Here is a 24,143-nt window from a genome sequence, read left to right on the forward strand (position 1 = left end):
TGCTTTTTTGTTTGTTTGTTTGTGTGTTTGTTCTCGGCTTGTCTGCTTACAGGTGCTCCTGGTGCCTCTCAGGGTGGATTCCCCACAAAAGCCGTGGATTGTACAGGTGAAGCAGCTGGTTGTCTGATTTTTCATTGTTTTTTATGTTTGTCTCTTCATGTTTCTGTTCCTTTTTTTTCTTTCCTTTTTTGTCTTCTTCGCTCTCCCTCTCTCTCTGTCCCCCGGTCCGGTTGGGCACTATTATCATATCATGTTAAATATTGTAACAAAAATAAATAAATAAAAATGAGGAGTTGATGGGCATCAAGGGGAGCTTTACATTCATAAAGCTTCCCTTGGCATAGCAAATGTGTTTGTTATTCAGATTACAATTCTGCTGCCATAATGCTGGACAGGACAACGGGGTTAAAAAAAGAAATCTTGATTAAACCATGACAGAAATGTCAGAACAGCAGAGCTCACAGAATAATAACTGATCATCTGAAGCTAAATCTTTCTGAGAGACGGAGGGAAGAAAACTGGACTCATTTCTCTGTGATGAAGCTGTTTTATTGAAGGAAGTCAAAAGGACAAATATTTCCTGCTCTGAACATGAACTCTGGACTTTGTGCTGTCACAGGAAAACTGCCTCAGTTAGACCCGCATATCAGTTTGACATTTTCTCCATCAGATTCCACAGAAACAAATCAAATCAAATCAAATCAAATTTATTTATAAAAGCATTGCAGCAGGGAGTGGAAGAAGCATTAAAAATACATAGAAGAATATAAAGAGAAACAAATAAAATGATTTAAATGAATTTAAAAACAAGCAACAGTCCAGATAAATTCAGAAAGTAATCCAGATTATTTCCCCATTTCCAAAGTGATGAGATCTGAAAAGAGTCTGTGATAAAGGAAGGTCTGCTGATTCCTCTGTTGGGCTCCATGAAGTGGAAGAGAAACAACAACATACAGACACATCAGCACCAGGATCCGACTGATGTTTAGAGCTCAGAGAAGTTTAGATTTTCATGTGGAGAAATATTTCTGTGAATCAAACTCCTCATCAGCAGTGATATCCTCCATGGCTGCACAGACACAGGAAACAGCAGCAACTAAACAGCAGAGCAGCAGAGACATCACAGCAACCAGCTGTCAGCAACCAGCTGTCAGCAACCAGCTGTCAGCAACCAGCTGTCAGCAACAGGCTGTCAGCAACAAGCTGTCAGCAACAAGCTGTCAGCAACAAGCTGTCAGCAACAAGCTGTCAGCAACCAGCTGTCAGCAACAAGCTGTCAGCAACCAGCTGTCAGCAACAAGCTGTCAGCAACAAGCTGTCAGCAACAAGCTGTCAGCAACCAGCTGTCAGCAACCAGCTGTCAGCAACCAGCTGTCAGCAACAAGCTGTCAGCAACCAGCTGTCAGCAACAAGCTGTCAGCAACCAGCTGTCAGCAACCAGCTGTCAGCAACTAGCTGTCAGCAACAAGCTGTCAGCAACCAGCTGTCAGCAACCAGTTGTCAGCAACCAGCTGTCAGCAACCAGCTGTCAGCAACCAGCTGTCAGCAACAAGCTGTCAGCAACAAGCTGTCAGCAACCAGCTGTCAGCAACCAGTTGTCAGCAACCAGCTGTCAGCAACCAGCTGTCAGCAACCAGCTGTCAGCTACAAGCTGTCAGCAACAAGCAGACTAAATACATTTATTTCACTTTACACAAACTCTGCTGAGTCTCCAGGAGAAAAAGAATAAATCCTGATCCCAGCACAGAGCGGCTGAGTGAATGTGGTCTGGACTCTGTGGAGGAGAGTCATGGTTCCAGAGACGCTGTAGAAGGACAGAATACCTGCTCTGTGATCCAGGTACACTCCCACTCTGGAGGACCAAGGACCTGAGATGGAGGTTTCTATGTTGTTGTACCTAAATGAATAACTGTTTGGGTAACAATCTAATGCCCAAGATTTGTCATTAGATCCAAATACACATTCAGTTACACTTCCTGCTCTGCTGATGTTCTTGTATGCGACTGCTACAGCAACTCCTCCTCTCATCTCCACCTCCCAGTAACAACGTCCAGTCAGACTCTCTCTGCTCAGGACCTGAGAACAGTCAGTGAATCTGTCTGGATGAGCAGAATAAGACTGAAGTTGTTTCATTAATGTCACTTTTCTGCTCCCCTCTGACAGTAACAGCTCTCTGTGTGCTGTGTTTGGATCCAGTGTGATTTTACATGAATATTTTAAGAATCCAGCTCTGCTCGTTGGTTCTGGCTGTGGCAGTAAAACATCCACTTCAGCGACTCTCAGTGAGATGTTGGCCCATTCCTCTCTCAGGATGTCCTGTAGTTTATCTCTGAGCTCTGACACAGCTGCTGTCACATCCTCAAAGTGCCTCAGAGGACGGATCTGGATGCTGGATGAGTGTGTAGCCCCCCTGAGTGCTGCCACTGAGGGGCAGCTGTGCAGAAACTGGCTGTGATCCTCTGTGTGTGAGAGCTGCTGCAGCTCAGCATCTTTCCTCTTCAGCTCAGTGATCTCCTGCTCCAGCTTCTCCTGAAGCTCTTTGACTCGCCTCCCTTCGGCTTCCTGCTGGGATCTGATCTGCTGCTTCACATCAGAGCTTCTTTTCTGGAGGAGACGGATCAGCTGGCTGAAGATCTTCTGGCTGTGCTCCTCTGTTTTATCAGCAGAGCGATGGATGGCCTCCAGCTCCTGCTGAAGCAGCTTCACATCTTTCTCTGCGTCCTGGATTCTCTGCTGGATCTGCTGCCGACTCCCCTCCAGCTCTCTCTGCCTCTCAGTCCTTTCTGCTGCAGCTGACACTGTGTCGTGGCCTTTATGTTCATCCATTAAGCAGAGATAACAGATGCACTTCTGATCCGTACGGCAGAAAATCTTCATCACCTCATCGTGATCAGAGCAGATGTTCTCCTGGAGCATCTTGGAGGGCTCCACCAGCTTGTGTTTCCTGAGTGGAGCTGAATCATAATGAGGCTGAAGGTGTTCCTCACAGTAAGAGGCCAGGCAGGATAAACAGGACTTGGCGGCTTTCAGCTTCCTCCCAGAGCAGACATCACAGGCCACATCTTCAGCTCCAGCATAGCAGTGATCAGCAGGAGCAGCACGGAGTCCAGTCTTCTTCAGCTGCTCCACTAAATCAGCTAACAGGGTGCTTTTCTCCAGGACAGGCCTCGGTGTGAAGGTTTTCCTGCACTGAGGGCAGCTGTGGATCCCCTTATGATCCTCTGCATCCCAGTGGCCTTTAATACAGCTCCTGCAGTAGCTGTGTCCACAGGGAATAGTCACCGGATCCTTCAGCAGATCCAGGCAGATCGAACAGGAGAAGCTTTCTCGGTCCAGCTGAACTCCTTTCTGCGCCATTTCTCCTCTCAGATCAGCGACTCAGTGAGTTTCACTTCCTGAAAACTGAAACTTATCTGAGCTCTGAGCTATAAATCACGTGTCTGTGCAGAGAACAGAGCCGGTTGGTTCACTTCCTGTTGGTTACACCCATCGTGAGCTGCAGATCTAAAGGGGAGGGAACCAGGAAACATGTGGGCCGAGCGGAGCTGCTGTGGGCAGAGCAGGAAGTGTGTCGAAGCTGTTTCTTCTTTTAATCCCTTTGCAAAGAAACTGAGCTTCACTTTCACAATGACTCATGATGTTAAAGCTCCAGTTCCCCGTCAGCTTCTTTCCTCACAGAACTTTAAGTAAAGCAGACGAGCTTCTCCTGAAATGATGGAATCAGCTGCTGCACATGAATCCAACATGTTGCTGCTTTGGATGCTAAACTGCACTCGACATGAATGCAGCAGAGTTTTGAGCCTGAAAGATCAGGAAGAACCTTTAGAAACACTTTGTCCCTCTGATTAATATCATCCTTTTACTTTGGTGTTGATGCTCTGAGTGAAAGCACATTCTTAACATGAACTTGTAGGTTTTCCTGCTGAGAACGAAGATTAAAATCATATCCTGAGCAAACACACGTCAAGCCAAATGTATATTTATATGAAGGCTGATTTCATATCACATCAGCTTCAAACTGAGCTGATGAGACGGTTTCAGGATGTTTTCTTCTGAAACTTCTCTAAAGGAGCTCAGAAACTGCATTTAACTGAAATATCAGACAGATGATAGAAGCTCTCACTGACCTGAGCACTAAATTTATTATTATGGGTGCCAATACTGAAGGCCTTAGACACACATATTACTCTTGTGTATACTTAAAGGTGCCATGGCATGAAAATAAATGAAGGCTTTTAAATATTTTCATAGGCTGTAGTGGTCCCCTAATACTGTATCTGAGTTTTTTCCCCCAAAAATTCTGCCTTGGTGCAGAATTACAGCCAGTCCCAAAAATGAGCTTTCCTTAGGATCCTCAGAACGAGCTGTTTAGGGTCTGCAGCTTTAAATGCAAATTAGGAGGAGAAAGGCGGGGCAAAGATTGCTCTGGTTTGCAAAGATGCACGTAGCGCTTATCATTTCAATCAGGGGAAAGGGAGATATCGTGCGCGCCATAACACCAACAGCAGAATGGCTATCAAAACAACAAATAAGTACACAACACTGGCGTTACAGTAAATGAGGTGTCCACTCGCATACCTCATGCTATTTACCGTTACATTAGCGACAGTGACTGAGCTATTAGCTGCAGAGCTGCAGAGCTAACAACACAGACAGACTGGCCGTTTTGACTATGGAACCATGAATGAATCATTATCCTGATGAAATGCACTGAATTTGCGGATTCATTGTTCTTCAGGAAGCTTGAAGTAGGGGGTTTTGGTCTAAAATGAGCGAGCTAACCATCTCATGGGCATGCAAACACCTCCCACAGCCCAGTTGGCAGAGATGAGTGATTGCAGATGCTATTAGCTGCATAGCTAACGATACAAACCCCACGTTAAACACAAACACACACACGTTAAACACACACACACACACACACACACACACACACTTTAAAACACACTTTAAAACACACTTTAAAAGAAACACACACGTTAAACACACACACTTTAAAACACACACACACACGTTAAACAAACACACATTTTAAAATACACACACCTTAAAACACACACTATAAAACACACACACTATAAAACACACATACACACATTCTCGTACTTAATGCAGAGTAAGGACCGAGTAAAACCACTCACAAAGTGAGGACCAGTATTTCTAGTTCACTTAGAAACAAACAAAGTGTCATTCCAGGCACTCGGTGGCATCGTGATCAGATACACTGCTTCAGATTTTGAGAAGCACAAAAGATTCAGAAAAATAATTTAATCTGTTTTAAACTTTAGGGGTGAAAAATTGACACTTTGGACATTCTGAGGTCCTACTGAGAAAATTAGAGGATAGCATCTATATAACCTGAGGAGGTCATCTAGAGGGAAACAAAGTGAGGACCGGCCAAAATGTCCTCACTATGTTGGTTAAAAACTAGAGTTAGTCCTCACTCAACAGTAAGTGCAAGAACACACACACACACACACACACACACACACACACACACACACACACACACACACACACACACACACACACACACTCTTACACACACATTCATTAGCCCAGTAGCATGCTCACTGATCAGTTGTTGTGTTGTCCTGTGGTTTAAGGTCATCTGTATCCACAGCTGTATTATATGAGATTGCTGCTGCTTGTGCTTTTTTGTTTGTTTGTTTGTGTGTTTGTTCTCTGCTTGCTTGTTTGTTTGTTTGTTTGTTTATTCTTTGTTTGTTTGTGTGTTTGTACTCTGCTTGTTTGTTTGTTTGTGTGTTTTTTATCTGCTTGTTTGTTTGTTTATTCTTTGCTTGTTTGTGTGTTTGTACTCTGCTTGTTTGTTTGTTTGTGTGTTTGTTCTCTGCTTGTTTGTGTGTTTGTTTGTGTGTTTGTTTGTTCTCTGCTTGTTTGTTTGTGTGTTTGTTCTCTGTTTGTTTGTTTGTTTGTGCGTTTGTTCTCTTTTTGTTTGTTTGTTCTCTGCTTGTTTGTTTGTTTGTTTGTTTGTTCTCTGCTTGTTTGTTTGTGTGTTTGTTCTCTGCTTGTCTGTTTGTGTGTTTGTTCTCTTCTTGTTTGTTTGTTTGTCTGTTTGTGTGTTTGTTCTCTGCTTGTCTGCTTACAGGTGCTCCTGGTGCCTCTCAGGCTGGATTCCCCACAAAAGCCGTGGATTGACTTCAGTTTTGTTTTTACAGGTGTAGCAGCTGGTTGTCTGATTTTTCATTGTTTTTTATGTTTGTCTCTTCATGTTTCTGTTCCTTTTTTTTCCTTCTTCGCTCTCCCTCTCTCTCTGTCCCCCGGTCCGGTTCAGCACTATCACATCATGTTAAGTATTGTAACAAAAATAAATAAATAAAAATGAGCAGTTGATGGGCATCAAGGGGAGCTTTACATTCATAAAGCTTCCCTTGGCAAAGCAAATGTGTTTGTTATTAACGGTATTCAGATTACAATTCTGCTGCCATAATGCTGGACAAGGACAAGGGGTTAAAAAAAAGAAATCTTTTTTAACCATGACAGAAATGTCAGAACAACAGAGCTCAGAGAATAATAACTGATCATCTGAAGCTAAATCTTTCTGAGATGGAGGAAAGAAAACTGGACTCATTTCTCTGTGATGAAGCTGTTTTATTGAAGTCAAAAGGACAAATATTTCCTGCTCTGAACATGAACTCTGGACTTTGTGCTGTTACAGGAAAACTGCCTCAGTTAGACCCTCATATCAGTTTGACATTTTCTCCATCAGATTCCACAGAAACAAATCAAATCAAATTTATTTGTAGCACATTTCATATACAAAACAATTCAAAGTGCTTCACATAAAATAAAAGCATTGCAGCAGGGAGTGGAAGCATTAAAAATACATAAAAGAATATAAAGAGAAACAAATAAAATGTATTTAAAAACAAGCAACAGTCCAGATAAATTCAGATATTAATCCAGATTATTTCCCATTTCCAAAGTGATGAGATCTGAAAAGAGTCTGTGATAAAGGAAGGTCTGCTGATTCCTCTGTTGGGCTCCATGAAGTGGAAGAGAAACAACAACATACAGACACATCAGCACCAGGATCCGACTGATGTTTAGAGCTCAGAGAAGTTTAGATTTTCATGTGGAGAAATATTTCTGTGAATCAAACTCCTCATCAGCAGTGATATCCTCCATGGCTGCACAGACACAGGAAACAGCAGCAACTTAACAGCAGAGCAGCAGAGACATCACAGCAACCAGCTGTCAGCAACCAGCTGTCAGCAACCAGCTGTCAGCAACCAGCTGTCAGCAACAAGCTGTCAGCAACAAGCTGTCAGCAACCAGCTGTCAGCAACCAGCTGTCAGCAACAAGCTGTCAGCAACCAGCTGTCAGCAACCAGCTGTCAGCAACCAGCTGTCAACAACCAGCTGTCAGCAACAAGCTGTCAGCAACAAGCTGTCAACAACAAGCTGTCAGCAACAAGCTGTCAGCAACCAGCTGTCAGCAACAATCTGTCAGCAACCAGCTGTCAGCAACCAGCGGTCAGCAACCAGCTGTCAGCAACCAGCTGTCAGCAACTAGCTGTCAGCAACAAGCTGTCAGCAACAAGCTGTCAGCAACCAGCTGTCAGCAACCAGCTGTCAGCAACCAGCTGTCAGCAACAAGCTGTCAGCAACAAGCTGTCAGCAACAAGCTGTCAGCAACCAGCTGTCAGCAACCAGCTGTCAGCAACAAGCTGTCAGCAACAAGCTGTCAGCAACCAGCTGTCAGCAACCAGCTGACTAAATACATTTATTTCACTTTACACAAACTCTGCTGAGGCTCCATTATAAAGCCAGATCCCAGCACAGAGCGGCTGAGTGAATGTGGTCTGGACTCTGTGGAGGAGAGTCATGGTTCCAGAGACGCTGTAGAAGGACAGAATACCTGCTCTGTGATCCAGGTACACTCCCACTCTGGAGGCCCGAGGAACTGAGATGGAGGTAAAGATCTTGTTGTGCCTAAATGAATAACTGTTTGAGTAACAATATAATGCCCAAGATTTGTCATTAGATCCAAATACACACTCATTCCCACCTCCTGCTCTGCTGATGTTCTTGTATGAAATCCAGTGTGATTTCACATGAATATCTTAAGAATCCAGCTCTGCTCTCAGGTTCTGGTTCTTGTTCTGGTTGTGGCAGTAGAACAGCTCCAGCATAGCAGTGATCAGCAGGAGCAGCACGGAGTCCAGTCTTCTTCAGCTGCTCCACTAAATCAGCTAACATGGTGCTTTTCTCCAGGACAGGCCTCGGTGTGAAGGTTTTCCTGCACTGAGGGCAGCTGTGGATCCCCTTCTGATCCTCTCCATCCCAGTGGCCTTTAACACAGCTCATGCAGTAGCTGTGTCCACAGGGAATAGTCACCGGATCCTTCAGCAGATCCAGGCAGATCGAACAGGAGAAGCTTTCTCGGTCCAGCTGAACTCCTTTCTGAGCCATTTCTCCTCTCAGATCAGCGACTGAGCCGTCTGTGTTCCTGTTATAAAGGCCTCCTCACAGCTGGTACTCTGAACACTTTGGACTTTAACATGTGTCATCAGGCTCTAATCTTTCCAGGAGGAGGAGAAACTTGAGATAATATCCATTAAGTAATAAAAACTGGGTGGTTTTATTCATCATAAACACATAAAAAGCTCAAAGTCCAGCTTATTGTGTCGTTTGGATCTGATATCAGAGAATGAACTGATGAACTTTTTTGAGATGATTAACAGGACAGAGAACAGAGCCGGTGGGTTCCCCTCCTGTTGGTTACACCCATCTTCAGCTGCAGATCTGAAGGGGACGCAACAAGGAGACATGTGGGCAGAGCAGGAAGTGTGTCGAAGCTGTGTCACAGCAGTCTTCATGGTTAAAACACGGGTCCATTCTTCTTTTAATCCCTTTGGAGAGAAACTTCACTTTCACAGTGACTCATGATGTTAAAGCTCCAGTTCCCCGTCAGCTTCTTTCCTCACAGAACTTTAAGTAAAGCAGACGAGCTTCTCCTGAAATGATGGAATCAGCTGCTGCACATGAATCCAACATGTTGCCGGATGCACCGATCCGCTTTTTTCACCTCCGATACAGAAAAACGGCAGAATTATGGTAACAAACGGTAAGTTTCCTCGTGTGGAACAGACTGGGATCATTCTTTGTGTGCAAGACAGCATCAGACTGTTTTTTAAAAAACAAATAAACGGATATAAATGTACTGAATTACTTATTTATCTAATAATTCTGCACCAGTAAAACCATGAAAATATAACAAGTGTAACTGGTTCAGTCAGTCAAAATCCAACGTAAAATAAAATAAATATTAAATAATAAAGGAGCTGAAATTGAGAAAAAAACAATAGCTTCATTAGCTTGGTTTGTAGACTTTAAAAATAAATAGCAATCAGCTCTTTCTATAGTTTAGTGCAAATGAAACATCCGTTACAGAACAATAGCTTCTCCAGCTCAGGCTTAAGCTTCCCCTGGCAAAGCAAGTGTGATGCGAAATGATGGAATTAGCTGTGTAAAGTGTGGTCGCAGCATTTAGGGAACGTTACCAGGATCTGTAATCTGTGTGCAGTGCGTCCACAGTGTGGCGCACTTTTCATCCCATGAAGCCGTCGACCTCTGCCTCAGATCAAACTGGAGCAGCGGCACACCTTCAACCTCAGATACAGATTATCGCTGAGCAGCAGAATCTTTATTTTTCTGACATGGCTTTTTAAAATGACTTCCACCAACAGAGGTCACAGGTTGGAGCTGAAGAGCGCCGTCTCCTGCAAACGGGAGGACAGTTTCCCAGGTCACATGATCTGATGTGACCGCCTAAAAACAGACATTTCTGACAGCAATCAGGACAAAAGCAGAGAGGACGAGTTAATCACTTTTATTGCATTAAAAAGCAGTCAGACTGGCTCTGTTTACTGGTTCTGGACCTGCAGGAGATCCTTGACATCATCACATGAGCTGCACGCGTCAGACGGTCCTTGAAAAGGCACTTTTAGTTGGTGCTGCAGCACGTAGAGGTTCACGGTTTAACTGAAGTTTGATTCCCTGCACACTGAGCACCACCTCAGGGAGGAATGACAAGAAAAATCAGCCCTAATTCTCTCCTCATCACTGAAGAGACGATCGGATGGAAATGTTATACTTTACTGAGCTCTCTGTTTTCCTGTGAATTAATGAATAATTTCAGCACTGTGGGCTTGAAGATTAAAGAGCAGACGTCGTGCTTTAACGGAACACCTTCCGTTTTTATTAAACTGCTGCAGATATCTGAAGTTTGACTGGACAGAAGCAGCTTTAGCTGTTTTAAACTACGTGGTCTGGTCAGGTGTCCATCTTCCCTTCACATTTCAACTTCACGCTGAGATCAGCAGCATCGAGGAAAACAGACAAACACGAGTGACGGATGTGAGCTTTCTGCAGTGGGACGAGCTAGCTGCGGACTGCACCTTTAAACCCGTTTACATTCAGGTACGAGGATACAAAAAGACACAAAAAATTATACATCCAGTGCATCTGTGCAAGATTCAGATCATAAAGATTCAATTCAACATCAGTATTTCAAAATGCCGTACATAAATTACTTCATTATCGTAATGCGATCTGATTGGTTGGTTAAACGGGAAGAAATGAATTCTGGGAGTTTCAGGACTGACGGCGAGGCAGCGTAGAGTCGGAGATCTGGAACAGATCGAGTGTTTAATGTCGGGAGGTCGTTGGTCCGCAGCAGCTGCTCGTCTGCTCTAGAAACGCCGCTCTACGCCGGGAGGAGCCACAGCATCGATGCACCGCTGTCACCTGGTGATGACATCACATCTGCGTGTCTGATGATGTCACTCGCGTTCTGTGGTGTAGATGCGGTATATCAGCGTGACGATGGCGGCTGCAAGTGCAGGGATCACCAAGTTGGTCCACCAGCTGGAAGACAGAGCAACATAGTTAACTAACTAACTAACTAACTAACTAACTAACTAACTGATTGACTAACTGATTGACTAACTGACTAACTAACTAACTAACTAACTAACTAACTAACTAACTAACTAACTAACTGACTAATTAACTGACTGATTGACTAACTAACTGACTAATTAACTGACTGACTGACTAACTAACTGACTGATTGACTAACTGATTGACTAACTAACTGACTAACTAACTAACTAACTGACTGATTGACTCACTGATTGACTAACTGACTGACTAACTAACTAACTGACTGGCTGACTAATTGACGAACTAACTAACTGACTGATTGACTAACTAAACTAACTAACTAACTAACTAACTAACTAACTAACTAACTAACTAACTAACTAACTAATGGACTGACTGACGAATTAACTAACTGACTGACTGACTGACTAACTAACTAACTAACTAACTGATTGACTGACTGTCAGTCTGTTGATTTACGTGACAGAAAACTCTAATCAGAAAACAAACTAATCAGAGAACCGTCACAGTATGTAGTTATAACGTTAACTGTATACTTGATTAACTAACTAGATTAGCAGGCGATAACTAAAAGCTAAACATTCTGTTAGATCCCTAACTGATGACCAAATAAAACAAATAGCATGTTAACCTACTGGTATAGAAACGCAGACAAGTAGTTAACGACGTAACAGACTATTTATCAACCCATTTATCCACCCAGGTTAGCCATAAACTGGTTAAATGTAATCATAAATAATCAGAATGCTAACTTGACAGAAAAAACTAACCAAGCTAAAACAACCAAACATCCAGTTACATCATGATCTGGAACAAAGAGACAGCTCGTTAAGTATTCTACTCACTACTAACTATCGCTAGTTAACCAACTAACTATCTAACCCAACTAACTAACTAACTAACTAACTAACTAACTAACTAACTATCTGACCAACTTACTGACTAACCCAACTAACTATCTAACCCAGCTAAGTATCTAACCGAACTAACTATCTAACCAACTAACTCTCGAACCAACTATCTGATCAACTGACTAATCCAACTAACTCTCTAACCAACTGACTGACTAACCCAGCTAACTCTCTAACCCAACTAACCCTCTAACAAACTAACTATCTAACCCACCTAACTCTCTAACCAACTAACTCTCTAACCAACTGACTGACCTAACTTACTATCTAACCCAACTGAATATCTAACCAACTAACTATCTAACCCAGCTAATTATCTAACCAAGCTAACTATCTAACCCAACTATCTAACCAAGATAACTCTCTAACCAACGGACTGACTAACCTAACTGACTATCTAACCCAACTAACTATCTAACCCAGCAAACTATGTAACCCAACTAACTATCTAACTCAACTAACTCTCTAACAACTAACCCTCTAATCAACTAACTCTCTAACCCAGCTAACTATCCAACGCAACTAACTATCTAACCCAGCTAACTCTCTAACCAACTGACTGACCTAACTGACTATCTAACCCAACTAACTATCAAACTCAACTAAATCTCTAACCAACTAACCCTCTAATCAACTAACTCTCTAACCCAACTAACTATCTAACCAACTATCTATCTGACCAACTAACTCTCTAACCCAACTAACTCTCTAACTTAACTACCTCTCTAACCAACTAACTATCTGACCAACTAACTCTCTAACCCAACTAACTCTCTAACCAACTAACTATCTAACCCAACTAACTATCAAACCAACTATCTATCTAACCAACTGACTTACCTAACTAACTAACCCAACTAAATATCTAACCAACTATCTAACCAAACTAACTATCTAACCCAACTAACTATCTAACAACTATCTATCTGACCAAATAACTCTCTAGCCCAACTAACTCTCTAACCCAACTAACTATCTAACCAACTAACTATCTAACAACTATCTATCTGACCAACTAACTCTCTAACCCAACTAACTCTCTAACCCAACTAACTATCTAACCAACTAACTATCTAACTCTCTAACCAACTAACTATTTAACCAACTAACTCTCTAATCAACTAACCATCTAACCCAAATAACTCTAACCAACTACCTCTCTAACCAACTAACTCTCGAACCAACTAAATATCTGACCAACTAACTGACTAATCCAACTGACTGACTAACCTAACTAACTATGTAACCCTACTAACTATCTAACCAACTAACTCTCGAACCAACTAACTATCTGATCAACTGACTAATCCAACGAACTCTCTAACCAACTGACTGACTAACCTAACTAACTATCTAACCCAACTAACTATCTAACCAACTAGATATCTAACCCAACTAACTCTCTAACCAACTGACTGACTAACCGAACTATCTAACCCAACTAAATATCTAACCAACTAACTATCTAACCCAGCTAACTCTCTAACCCAACTAACCCTCCAACAAACTATGTAACCCAACTATCTAACTCAACTAACTCTCTAACCCAACTAACTATCCAACCCAGCTAACTATCTAACCCAACTAACTATCTAACCCAGCTAACTCTCTAACCAATGGACTGACTAACCTAACTGACTATCTAACCCAACTAACTATCTAACCCAACTAACTATCTGACCAACTAACTCTCTAACCAACTAACCCTCTAATCAACTTACTCTCTAACCCAACTAACTCTCTAACCCAACTAACTATCTAACCCAACTAACTATCTAACCCAACTAACTATCTAACCAACTATCTATCTGACCAACTAACTCTCTAACCCAACTAACTGACTAACCTAACTATCTAACCCAACTAACTCTCTAACCAACTAACTCTCTAACCCAACTGACTGACTAACCTAACTATCTAACCCAACTAACTCTCAAACCAACTAACTATCTAACCCAACTAACTTTCTAACCAACTGACTGACTAACCTAACTATCCAACCCAACTAACTCTCTAACCAACTGACTGACTAACCTAACTATCTAACCCAACTAAATATCTAACCAACTAACTATCTATCTAACTCTCTAACCAACTAACTATCTAACCAACTAACTCTCTAACCCAAATAACTCTAACCAACTACCTCTAACCAACTAACTCTCTAACCCAACTAACTCTCTAACCAACTGACTGACTAACCTAACTATCTAACCCAACTAAATATCTAACCAACTAACTATCTATCTAACTCTCTAACCAACTAACTCTCTAACCCAACTAACTCTCTAACCAACTAACTATATGACCAACTAACCATCTAACCCAACTAACTCTCTAACCAACTACCTCTCTAACCAACTAACTCTCGAACCAACTAACTATCTAACCCAACTAACTCTCTGACCAACTGACTATCTAACTAACTAACCCTCTAATCAACTAACTATCTGACCAACTAACTCTCGAACCAACTAACTATATACCCAACTAACCATCTAACATCCACTGATGTCGGAGTAGTGATGAAGCAGAAGAGTTTCACTTTAATGGTAAAAAAAGGTTAAAACCAGGTGTGTATGCGTGTGTGTGTGTGTGTGTGTGTGTGTGTGTGTGTGTGCACCTGCTCTCCTCCATCACAGTGGTCACCAGAGTTTCCTGTAAAACAAACGCACATGATGAGACTCAACAGAGAGACGTGACATCACTTCACGACATCCTACATTTCCCACAATGCACCTGACCGTTTTCCATCATTCTGAGTCACCTGCTTCACTCACCTCAGGTTTGGAGATCTTGTCCTGGTCGTCCTGCAGACAGACACACACTGTTCATCATTACGCTCACACCGAGTGTGTCGGCACTGATATTTACTTTGAACACACACACTTTAAAACACACACACACACACACTATAAAACACACACACTTTAAAACACACACACACACACACATTAAACACACACACACACTTTAAAACACACACACACACACACACACTTTAAAACACACACACACACACTTTAAAACACACACACTTTAAAACACACACACACACACACATTAAACACACACACACACTTTAAAACACACACACACACATTAAACACACACACACACTTTAAAACACACACACACACACACACTTTAAAACACACACACACACACTTTGAACACACACACTATAAGAAACACACACACACACACACACACACACTTTGAACACACACACTATAAAACACACACACATGTTAAAGACACACACTTTGAACACACAAACACACACACACACGTTGAAAACACACACACACACACTTTGAAAACACACACAGTTTGAACACACAAACACTTTGAACACACACTTTGAACACACACACACACACACTATAACACACACACTTTAAACACACACACACTATAACACACACACACTATAACACACACACACGTTGAACACACACACACACACACTATAACACACACACACTTTAAAACATACACACACACACTTTAAAACACACACACACACACAGTTTATAACACACATACATACATGCTGAACACACACACTATAAAACACACACACGTTAAACACACACACTTTAAAACACACACACACACACACACACACACACACACACACACACACACATACACACGCTTTGAACACACACACACAGTTTGAACACACACACACACATGCTGAACACACACACTTTGAACACACACACACAGTTTGAACACACACACACACACACATGCTGAACACACACAGTATAAAACACACACTTTAAAACACACACACGTTCAACACACACACTTTGAACACACACACTATAAAACACACACTTTAAAACACACACACGTTAAACACACACACTTTGAACACACACACACATGCTGAACACACACACTTTAAAACACACACACGTTAAATACACACACTATAAAACACACACTTTAAAACACACACACGTTAGACACACACACTTTGAACACACACACACACGTTGAACACACACACACTTTGAACACACAAAAAAACCACACGCACACACGTTGAACACACACACACACTTTAAAACACACACACACTATAACACACACACACACACACACACACACTATAACACACACACACACATGTTGAACACACACACACTTTAAAACACACACACACACTATAACACACACACACACACACACACACACACTATAACACACACACACACATGTTGAACACACACACACACACTTTAAAACACACACACACACTATAACACACACACACACACACACACACACACACTATAACACACACACACACATGTTGAACACACACACACACACTTTAAAACACACACACACACACACACTATAACACACACACACACACGTTAAACACACACACACACACACACACTTTGAACACACAAAAAAAACACACGCACAGACGTTGAACACACACACACACTTTAAAACACACACACACACATTATAACACACACACACACACACACATGTTGAACACACACACACACTTTAAAACACACACACACTATAACACACACACACACACATGTTGAACACACACACACACTTTAAAACACACACACACACACACACACACACACTATAACACACACACACACACACTATAACACACACACACGCTTTGAACACACACACACGTTGAACACACACACACTTTGAACACACACACTTTGAACACACACACACACTTTGAAAACACACACTTTGAACACACACACACACTTTGAACACACACACACACACACGCTTTGAACACACACACACGTTGAACACACACACACTTTGAACACACACACTTTGAACACACACACACACTTTGAAAACACACACTTTGAACACACACACACACGTTTAACACGCACACGCTTTGAACACACACACACGTTGAACACACACACACTTTGAACACACACACTTTGAACACACACACACACTTTGAAAACACACACTTTGAACACACACACACACGTTTAACACGCACACGCTTTGAACACACACACACGTTGAACACACACACACTTTGAACACACACACTTTGAACACACACACACACTTTGAAAACACACACTTTGAACACACACACACACGTTTAACACGCACACGCTTTGAACACACACACACTTTGAACACACACACGCTTTGAACACACACACACTTTGAAAACACAAAAAAAAACACACACTATAACACACACGCACGGACTGACCGGGTGCACCTCTCCGATCACCATGCTGCTCGCCATCTCTCTGGCATCGCTGGAATGTCCCACGTCCTCGAAGCTCTCGGTGGCGTTCCCCCCCGCCTGCTCCCTGAGCACCTCCTCTCCTCCGGGGTGCTGCCGCCACACACACACACACACACGCACACACACACACACACACACACACACACACACACACACACACACACACACACACACACACACACACACACAGCCTTTATGGCGTCCTGACGGCACCAACCTCCCACAGACGCTCACATGTCACGCCCATGGGAGGTTTTAGTTTGGTGTTTTATGTCTTAATCATGTCTTAGTTTTTAAGTCCAAGTTTAGACCAGGAGAAACTCATCCATGCACTCATCTCCAGTAGACTCCATCACTGTAACGCTCTTTAAACTGGACTTCCCAAAAAGAGCATTAAACATCTGCAGCTCATCCAGAACGCTGCTGCTGGAGTTTTAACCCGGACTAAGAGATCTGAACACATCACAGCAGCTTTAAAGTCTTTACTCTGGCTTCCAGTCCGTCACAGAATAGATTTTAAAAGCCTGCTGATGGTTTCCAATCTGTGATCTGTTCAGAGAATATAAAGCCAGCAGAGCTCTTAGATCCAAGGACTCAGGTCAGCTGGTCCAGTCCAGAGTCCAGACTAAACATGGAGAAGCAGCATTTAGCTGTTATGCTGCAAACAAGTGGAACAAACTGCCAGTGGAGATTAAACTTTCACCAAATGGAGACATTTTTAAATCCAGGTTAAAAACATTTCTGTTCTCATGTGTCTATGCATGAAATCTGCACGCTATCTTTGAACTTATCTGGACTGTTGCTTGTTTTTAAATTAATTTAAATGATTTTATTTGTTTCTCTTTATATTCTTTTATGTATTTTTAATGCTTCTTCCACTCCCTGCTGCAATGCTTTTATTTTATGTGAAGCACTTTGAATTGTTTGTACATGAAATGTGCTATATAAATAAATTTGATTTGATTTGACGATTTGATTTGATTTAGTTTTTAGTTTAGCCATGTTTTCCCCGTAGTTTCTGTTGCTTTGCCATCACCTTAGTCATGTATTTTTATTATTAGTTAGTAGTAGTAGTAGTAGTAGTATTTTTACTAGAATTGGTATTATTATTGTTGTTGTTAATACAATCATTGTAAATATTTTTTTTAAATTTGAGCTACTTGACTAATTTGAATTTCCCCCACTGGGGGATGAATAAAGTATCGTTTTGCATGAAAGTCAGACCTCGCATCGCTTGGCTGGTGTTTGCTGCTCGGTCTGCACAGCAGGCAGTGATATCAAGGGAGGCAAAAATAGCGCCAAGCGATGCGAGGTCTGACTTTTTCATGCAAAACGATTTTGTGATGCAAATGTATTACTCTTTTGAACGCATATTGTTCTGAGAAGCAAAACGCTTTATTTTTTAAACCCCAGCCAACTAGCCGGACTACCTTCATCAGCACCAAAACGAGGCTGGAACTCTGCTCACAGGACGCAGCAGGGGGTAAGAAGATGTTCAGAAATGATGCTGCTGATATGGGATGTTACACAGCTTCATGTCTAAAGAGGCGAACTGTCCCTTTAAGTATGTATCCATGCTATGTCAAGTCTTTTGTTTTTGTTTTGTCGCAATTATTATTCAAGTACTTATTCCACAGTTTAAGTTTTCTGATATCCGGCTCAGCCGCGTCTTTTGTTTGAACTTTGTTTCTCGTGAATAAATCCAAGTTGTGCCTTTTTACATCTGAGTCCGCATCCGTGTCCCCCCACCCCCACCCCCACCTGACATTACAGATGTTTGGGGGTAACTAATCCACGTCTTTATTTCCAACTGTCCTGCTTCTCCGTGTCCCTGATTAAGACCGATCCCAGCGTCCTGGCAGTGACTCATAGTAACACATTAAAACAAGCCGTTCACCTCTGCACAGCTGCCAAGAAACAGCTGGATTCAGGCAGCTTATTGGGTCTAAAGGTTTTAATCTGATCGGTAACATATCAACAAGCCGTTCACCTCTGCACAGCCTGAACAATCCTTCTGACTGAAGCCACGGCTCCAAAGTCCAAACAGAGTGTTCTTCTTTGTGTGTTAGAGGTTCCTCCGTGTGCACGAGTGAAAAACTCAGTTCACCAACTGAACTACTAACCAGAAAAGCTGCAAAGCATTCAGATTTAACTAACTAAGCTGTAGCCTTTAAGCATACTTCCACTTTACAGCCCAAGCAGCTTACCAGCTGCCTCATTTCCAACCAGTTAGACGCGCCAGCAAAACTACCCCGAACACAAAGCCGGTGAGATAAATAACTAATTACTATCACAACCAGCTCTCTAACTAACCAGCAGCAGCCAGGAAACAACTAGTCTTATTTGTTACTATGAAACGACCGAATATTTACAGCTAAAGAACAAAGACAACTTAAATGGCTAATTGACCCACCTGGGAACTAAATACTGCCACAAAGATTTATCACTCCTCAGAGACTAGTTAAACTGGTTACATAAGTAACTAGCACGTCTGCTCACAGAAAAAGACGCATTTTGAGTTATTAAACCAACTAAATGGACTTAGCACCAATTCAAGACAATTCAAGGAAAACAATAGAGCGTGGACGAGGCGAAGGTGGGGAGAAAAACTTGCTTATAACAGAACCAGGAAGGGCGGCCATCGGCCTCCATCCAGCCCCGGAACACAGAAACGAGCCCCTTTGTTGGCCCGTTTCTAAAAGTAAGCAGCTCATAATAGATGAAATGCTCTCAGTGGGGACCAGAGGTGGGTAGTAACGAGTTACATTTACTTGAGTAAGTTTTTTGAAAACATTATACTTCCAGGAGTAGTTTTAAATCTCTATACTTTTTACTTTTCCTTGAGTAGATGTGTGCAGCAGAAACTGTCCTCTTACTCCGCTACATTAGGCTACAATGAGCAGGTTACTTCTCTTCTTTATTCTGACAGAGAGAGAGACTTCCGCCAAAGGCTCTACCACCTGACTGTGTTCCACCAATCAGACGCAGCCGTGCAGTCTGGTCACGTGACCGTACTCAATCTCAGCGGCGGGACGGGTTAGCTTTAGCATTAGCAGTCGTAGCAAACAAACAAAGAAACAGATGAAAGATGTCAGAACCAACGGTGGGAAATGAAGACGCAGACGAGGCCTCATACTGAAAGCATGTTTACCTTACAAAGAGTGAGAAACAGCAGCTACATTATGTGTCTTCTGCGTCAACCAAAACAAACGCACATTTCAGCAGAAACTCAACATCTAACTTGAGGAAACATGTAGCGCTAAGTTTCCTAAACTCGTTTTTCCCCCCATGGATAGGTGAATGTTTGTTTTTTAGGTTACATATGGGTTACATATGTTTTAAACATTTCCTAAGTCTCTTTTATTCTTTATTGAAGTTCTTGAATTTACCTGGATTATTTTAATTTAAGCTATTTTGTAATTAATTAATTCATTTTAATTTATTTTATCAATTGGATGAACTCTAATTGGCCTAAAGATGATTATTTAGTATTTTTGTCTGTCTGATTGAATGCTTGTGTTAACAAATAAATCAGACGTTACTCAACAGTTACTCAGTACTCGAGTAGTTTTTTCACCTCTTACTCAAGTAATTATCTGGATGACTACTTTTTACTTTTACTGGAGTCATATTATTCTAAAGTAACGGTACTTTTGGCTGCTGTACCCACCTCTGGTGCGTTTATGTTCTGCAGTTATATGCCCGGGCTTTTATGACTTATTACACTGATATTAAACGTGTTGCTTTATAACTACGTGTAGCATTTCGTTATGAGGAGATATTACAGACATTTCCTTTAATTAAAAAGGCATAAAGTGTCTCCTTTAAGCTACAGAGTCATTGTTGTGTTTGATTTGCTTAAATCAATGCCAGCAGTAAAAAAAAACAAAAACTGAGCCTTTTGAAGTTAGAGTAACGTCTGAATTTCCTGCCGTTTGTGGCTGTTTTCCCCTACATTTATTAACGGTTACGGGTGTTTTAATATTTTAATATCAGCATGTGTGAACCCAGCGCTGTTCACAAATACCATTCAGTATAAATATCGTTTAGAAACAGTGCTTTTAAACCAAAGTTTGGTGATATTAGGACATCGGTTTGCAGGAAAATGAGCCAAACTCTGTGATCTGTCCTCTGCAGAAACTCAGAAAAACATCCGAGGGACGTTTAAAGCCATGCAAATCCTCTTTGGTCTAACAGAGACCACACCTGCAGTGAATTTCCTCAGGTTGCATTTGCTCATTTTTACACCTGAAACACTTTTTACCTGATGTTTTAAGTTTCAGCAGGGGGCCCGGGCCCCGCAGACCTGAAATCTCCAGTGACGCCCCTGGTCTCAACTCAAACTGTGGATTTTCCTCCAGATTTTAAGCCCCAAAAAGGTTCACATTTAAAGCAGCGAACAACGCAAACACTTTCAGGATGTTTCCTACTGAATAAAACAGCTGTTTGGTTGTTTTTACCTGCTGGATTTCCCTGTTTTTTTGGCTGATTTCCTCTTTCAGGTTGCTGTAATAAATAAAGAAGCAGAAAAAAAAGCCCCTCACCTCCTCCAGAAACTTGGTGACATCGTAGACTTTGTTGTGGATGATGATCCAGGTAGATTTGAAGGAGTTCTGCTCCTCTATCTCTGACAGTCTGTAGTATTTCACTCCGGCGGGGCTCTGCTCCCCTTTTTCACCCATTTGTGTCGCTGGAGAGTCGGGCAGTGTGGCAGCAGCTCGGCCTGTGAGGGCTTATGTAATCCCAGGGAGTGCGTCCGGACCGTGACTCCGCACAAACTCCCCGACATTTAACCCAGAAACTGTCCCAAACGAGTTTCAGCGCTGTGAGCTCATCACTGGGACAGTTACCGGGACGACCGCGAGCTTCCGCTTTCCGCCTTCAAAATAAAACCCTAAAACAAGCTGCATAACATCAATATTATTGGTTCTATTTAGAACTAGAAAAAATTATGAAGATATTTTGATGGGTGCCAATCTACTGCCCGCCCTATCAACAAACCCTTTAGTTCAGTTGAAGTTGAGAGTCTCCTGTCACATAAAAACTTTGAATGAGGCCTCCAAAATAGGGCAGTTTTTGGCATTTTTGGCTCGTTAAGTGCTTTTCAATCGATTTTCCCATTGAATTTGTGGTCTCTGCGAGGCCAAAAATTCATAACACATGTCTGCTGAAGACAGTTATGTCATTTTTTATCAAGGTCCTGTTTAAAATACAGCTTTTATGGCATTTTTAAAATGCATTTTGGGGCTCGTTAAGTGCTTTTCAATCGATTTTCCCATTGAATTTTTGGAAGAAGAAGCATTTTACATCTTTATCTCTAAATGTCTGTCATTACAACCCAAATAGCAGACACTTTTGGATTCAATTCAATTCAATTCAGTTTATTTATATAGCGCTAAATACAACAAATGTCATCTCAAGGCACTTAAATAATAAAGTCCAATTCAAGCCAATTGGAATTCAATTCATTGTAATCAAAATTATTTTCAAACCTGAAAATAGGAAATTTATTAGGAAAATTATCATTTTTAGTATAGGTTTTAGAAAATTATAGTATTATAGTTAGGAAAATTATTTCCTAACTATAAGCTTTATTAAAAAGGAAAGTTTTAAAGGGGAACTCCGGTATTTTCAACATTAAGCCTCTTTTCTGAGTCGTCTGCAATGTTTTAGAACCCCCCTCACCGCTTTTTTGATGTTTACTGCTGTCTCCGGTATTTGCCTAATTTTGATTCTTCTCAACCTGCTTCAGAACGGCAAGTCATGTGCATGTCTACAAAGGTCCGTAAAAGCACAATAAACGTCCGTTTTCAAAATCATCAACTCACCGGAGTGGTTACTGGTGTGCACTGGTAATCCATATCAAATTTCGTGGCGAAAAGTTGCTTCTGTCGTGTTTTATTTGGCAGCTCGTTCATGCTCGCACTATTTTCTTAGCGGTGGCGGAGTAATATCAACGAACATCCAGTACAAAATGTCAAATAAAACACGACAGAAGCAACTTTTCACCACTTTTCATTCATATAGAGCCAATTCAAAAACAATTTAAAAGTGGAAAGGGTGTCTGCTTGCCGGACATTTACTGGCAGCTGGTTCCACAGAGAGGGGCCTGAAAAGTGTCCCAAAGAAAATGCATATTTGGTCCATTTGTGGGGGAGTTTAAGAGTCTTTTTAGACCAGATGTGAGCCATAAGAGGACTGCAGATGTGAGAAATTTTTGGGACAAAAATCCTTTGATATCTTTCAAATGATGCATCCTCAAACACAGGTCGAGAGTGATAGGAAGTAACAGCAGAAAGCCCTAATAAACTTTTGTGAATGTTTACTTTGTTTGAAGATACTGTCACAGAAGCGTGAGACCAGGGGCAAATTTCAACATGGAGCTCATAGGTTTTGATTTAATATCTTACAGATAATACATGCTTAACAGATGCAGGTTGAATGTTATGTGATTGTTTAGCACAGAAAACCTTCAATGAATGAAAAAAAAATTGATCTTTGGCCGAAAGTCATTCCCAAAACCACCCCATATAAAGTACGTGTATGGCAGATTTTTCAGTCTGTTTTTTAATTCAGCTGCAGCCAATTATTTGAATCCCATGGCCAATTATTGAGCTTTTATTTAATTATTTTTATCTAATTATTATTATTATTTAATTATTGTCCTTTATAAAAAAGCATTATCAAATCAGCACCAGACAAATTTCTGGTTTTAAACTCTTTATTTTGTTCTGTTTTGGATCGTTTCATTCAGTAATCTAAGCTTCTTTTTTATTATTTTTTTTATTTTGAAGGAATATATCCCCACTTCCGGTTAGGTCATATTTTTACGTGTTCGCTTCACAGAGCCTCAGAGAGGCTGGAATCGCCAATGATTCCGCCTTCACATGATCCTCGGGCTGCCATTGGCCGTAAGCTTCCTGCCTATAGCTGGGAGACTCTCTGATTGGCTCCCTTTCCCTGTCAATCATCGGCGAGGACGTTGAGGCGAGGACGAGGCT

The 24,143-nt window shown here is 41.6% G+C and overlaps 2 protein-coding genes across 2 annotated transcripts; both read right to left on the reverse strand.

Moving 5' to 3' along the window:
• Positions 1-1,507: 1,507 nt before the first annotated feature.
• LOC142370061 (tripartite motif-containing protein 16-like) lies at positions 1,508-3,450 on the reverse strand. Its single transcript, XM_075452481.1, has one exon. It carries the CDS (start codon positions 3,355-3,357, stop codon positions 1,690-1,692), a length of 1,668 nt encoding a protein of 555 aa, XP_075308596.1. The 5' UTR covers positions 3,358-3,450; the 3' UTR covers positions 1,508-1,689.
• Positions 3,451-9,840: 6,390 nt separating this feature from the next.
• Positions 9,841-21,981, reverse strand: cyb5a (cytochrome b5 type A (microsomal)). The gene is made up of 5 exons (XM_075452482.1): positions 21,687-21,981; positions 17,104-17,232; positions 14,624-14,653; positions 14,467-14,501; positions 9,841-10,893 (listed from the first exon to the last, which is right to left on the reverse strand). Exons 1-5 carry the CDS (start codon positions 21,822-21,824, stop codon positions 10,809-10,811), a joined length of 417 nt encoding a protein of 138 aa, XP_075308597.1. The 5' UTR covers positions 21,825-21,981; the 3' UTR covers positions 9,841-10,808.
• Positions 21,982-24,143: the final 2,162 nt, after the last annotated feature.

The sequence above is a fragment of the Odontesthes bonariensis genome, chromosome 20 (genome assembly GCF_027942865.1).
Source record: "Odontesthes bonariensis isolate fOdoBon6 chromosome 20, fOdoBon6.hap1, whole genome shotgun sequence".
Lineage (NCBI taxonomy): Eukaryota > Metazoa > Chordata > Actinopteri > Atheriniformes > Atherinopsidae > Odontesthes > Odontesthes bonariensis.

Coding starts and splice junctions, on each gene's coding strand:
- cyb5a (XM_075452482.1), bottom strand. CDS start 21,824: ATGGGTGAAAAAGGGGAGCAGAGCCCCGCCGGAGTGAAATACTACAGA. Junction 14,502..14,623: donor ACAAGATCTCCAAACCTGAG/GTGAGTGAAGCA, acceptor TTTGTTTTACAG/GAAACTCTGGTGACCACTGT. Junction 10,894..14,466: donor ACTGTGATGGAGGAGAGCAG/GTGCACACACAC, acceptor TCTGTCTTCCAG/CTGGTGGACCAACTTGGTGA.
- LOC142370061 (XM_075452481.1), bottom strand. CDS start 3,357: ATGGCGCAGAAAGGAGTTCAGCTGGACCGAGAAAGCTTCTCCTGTTCG.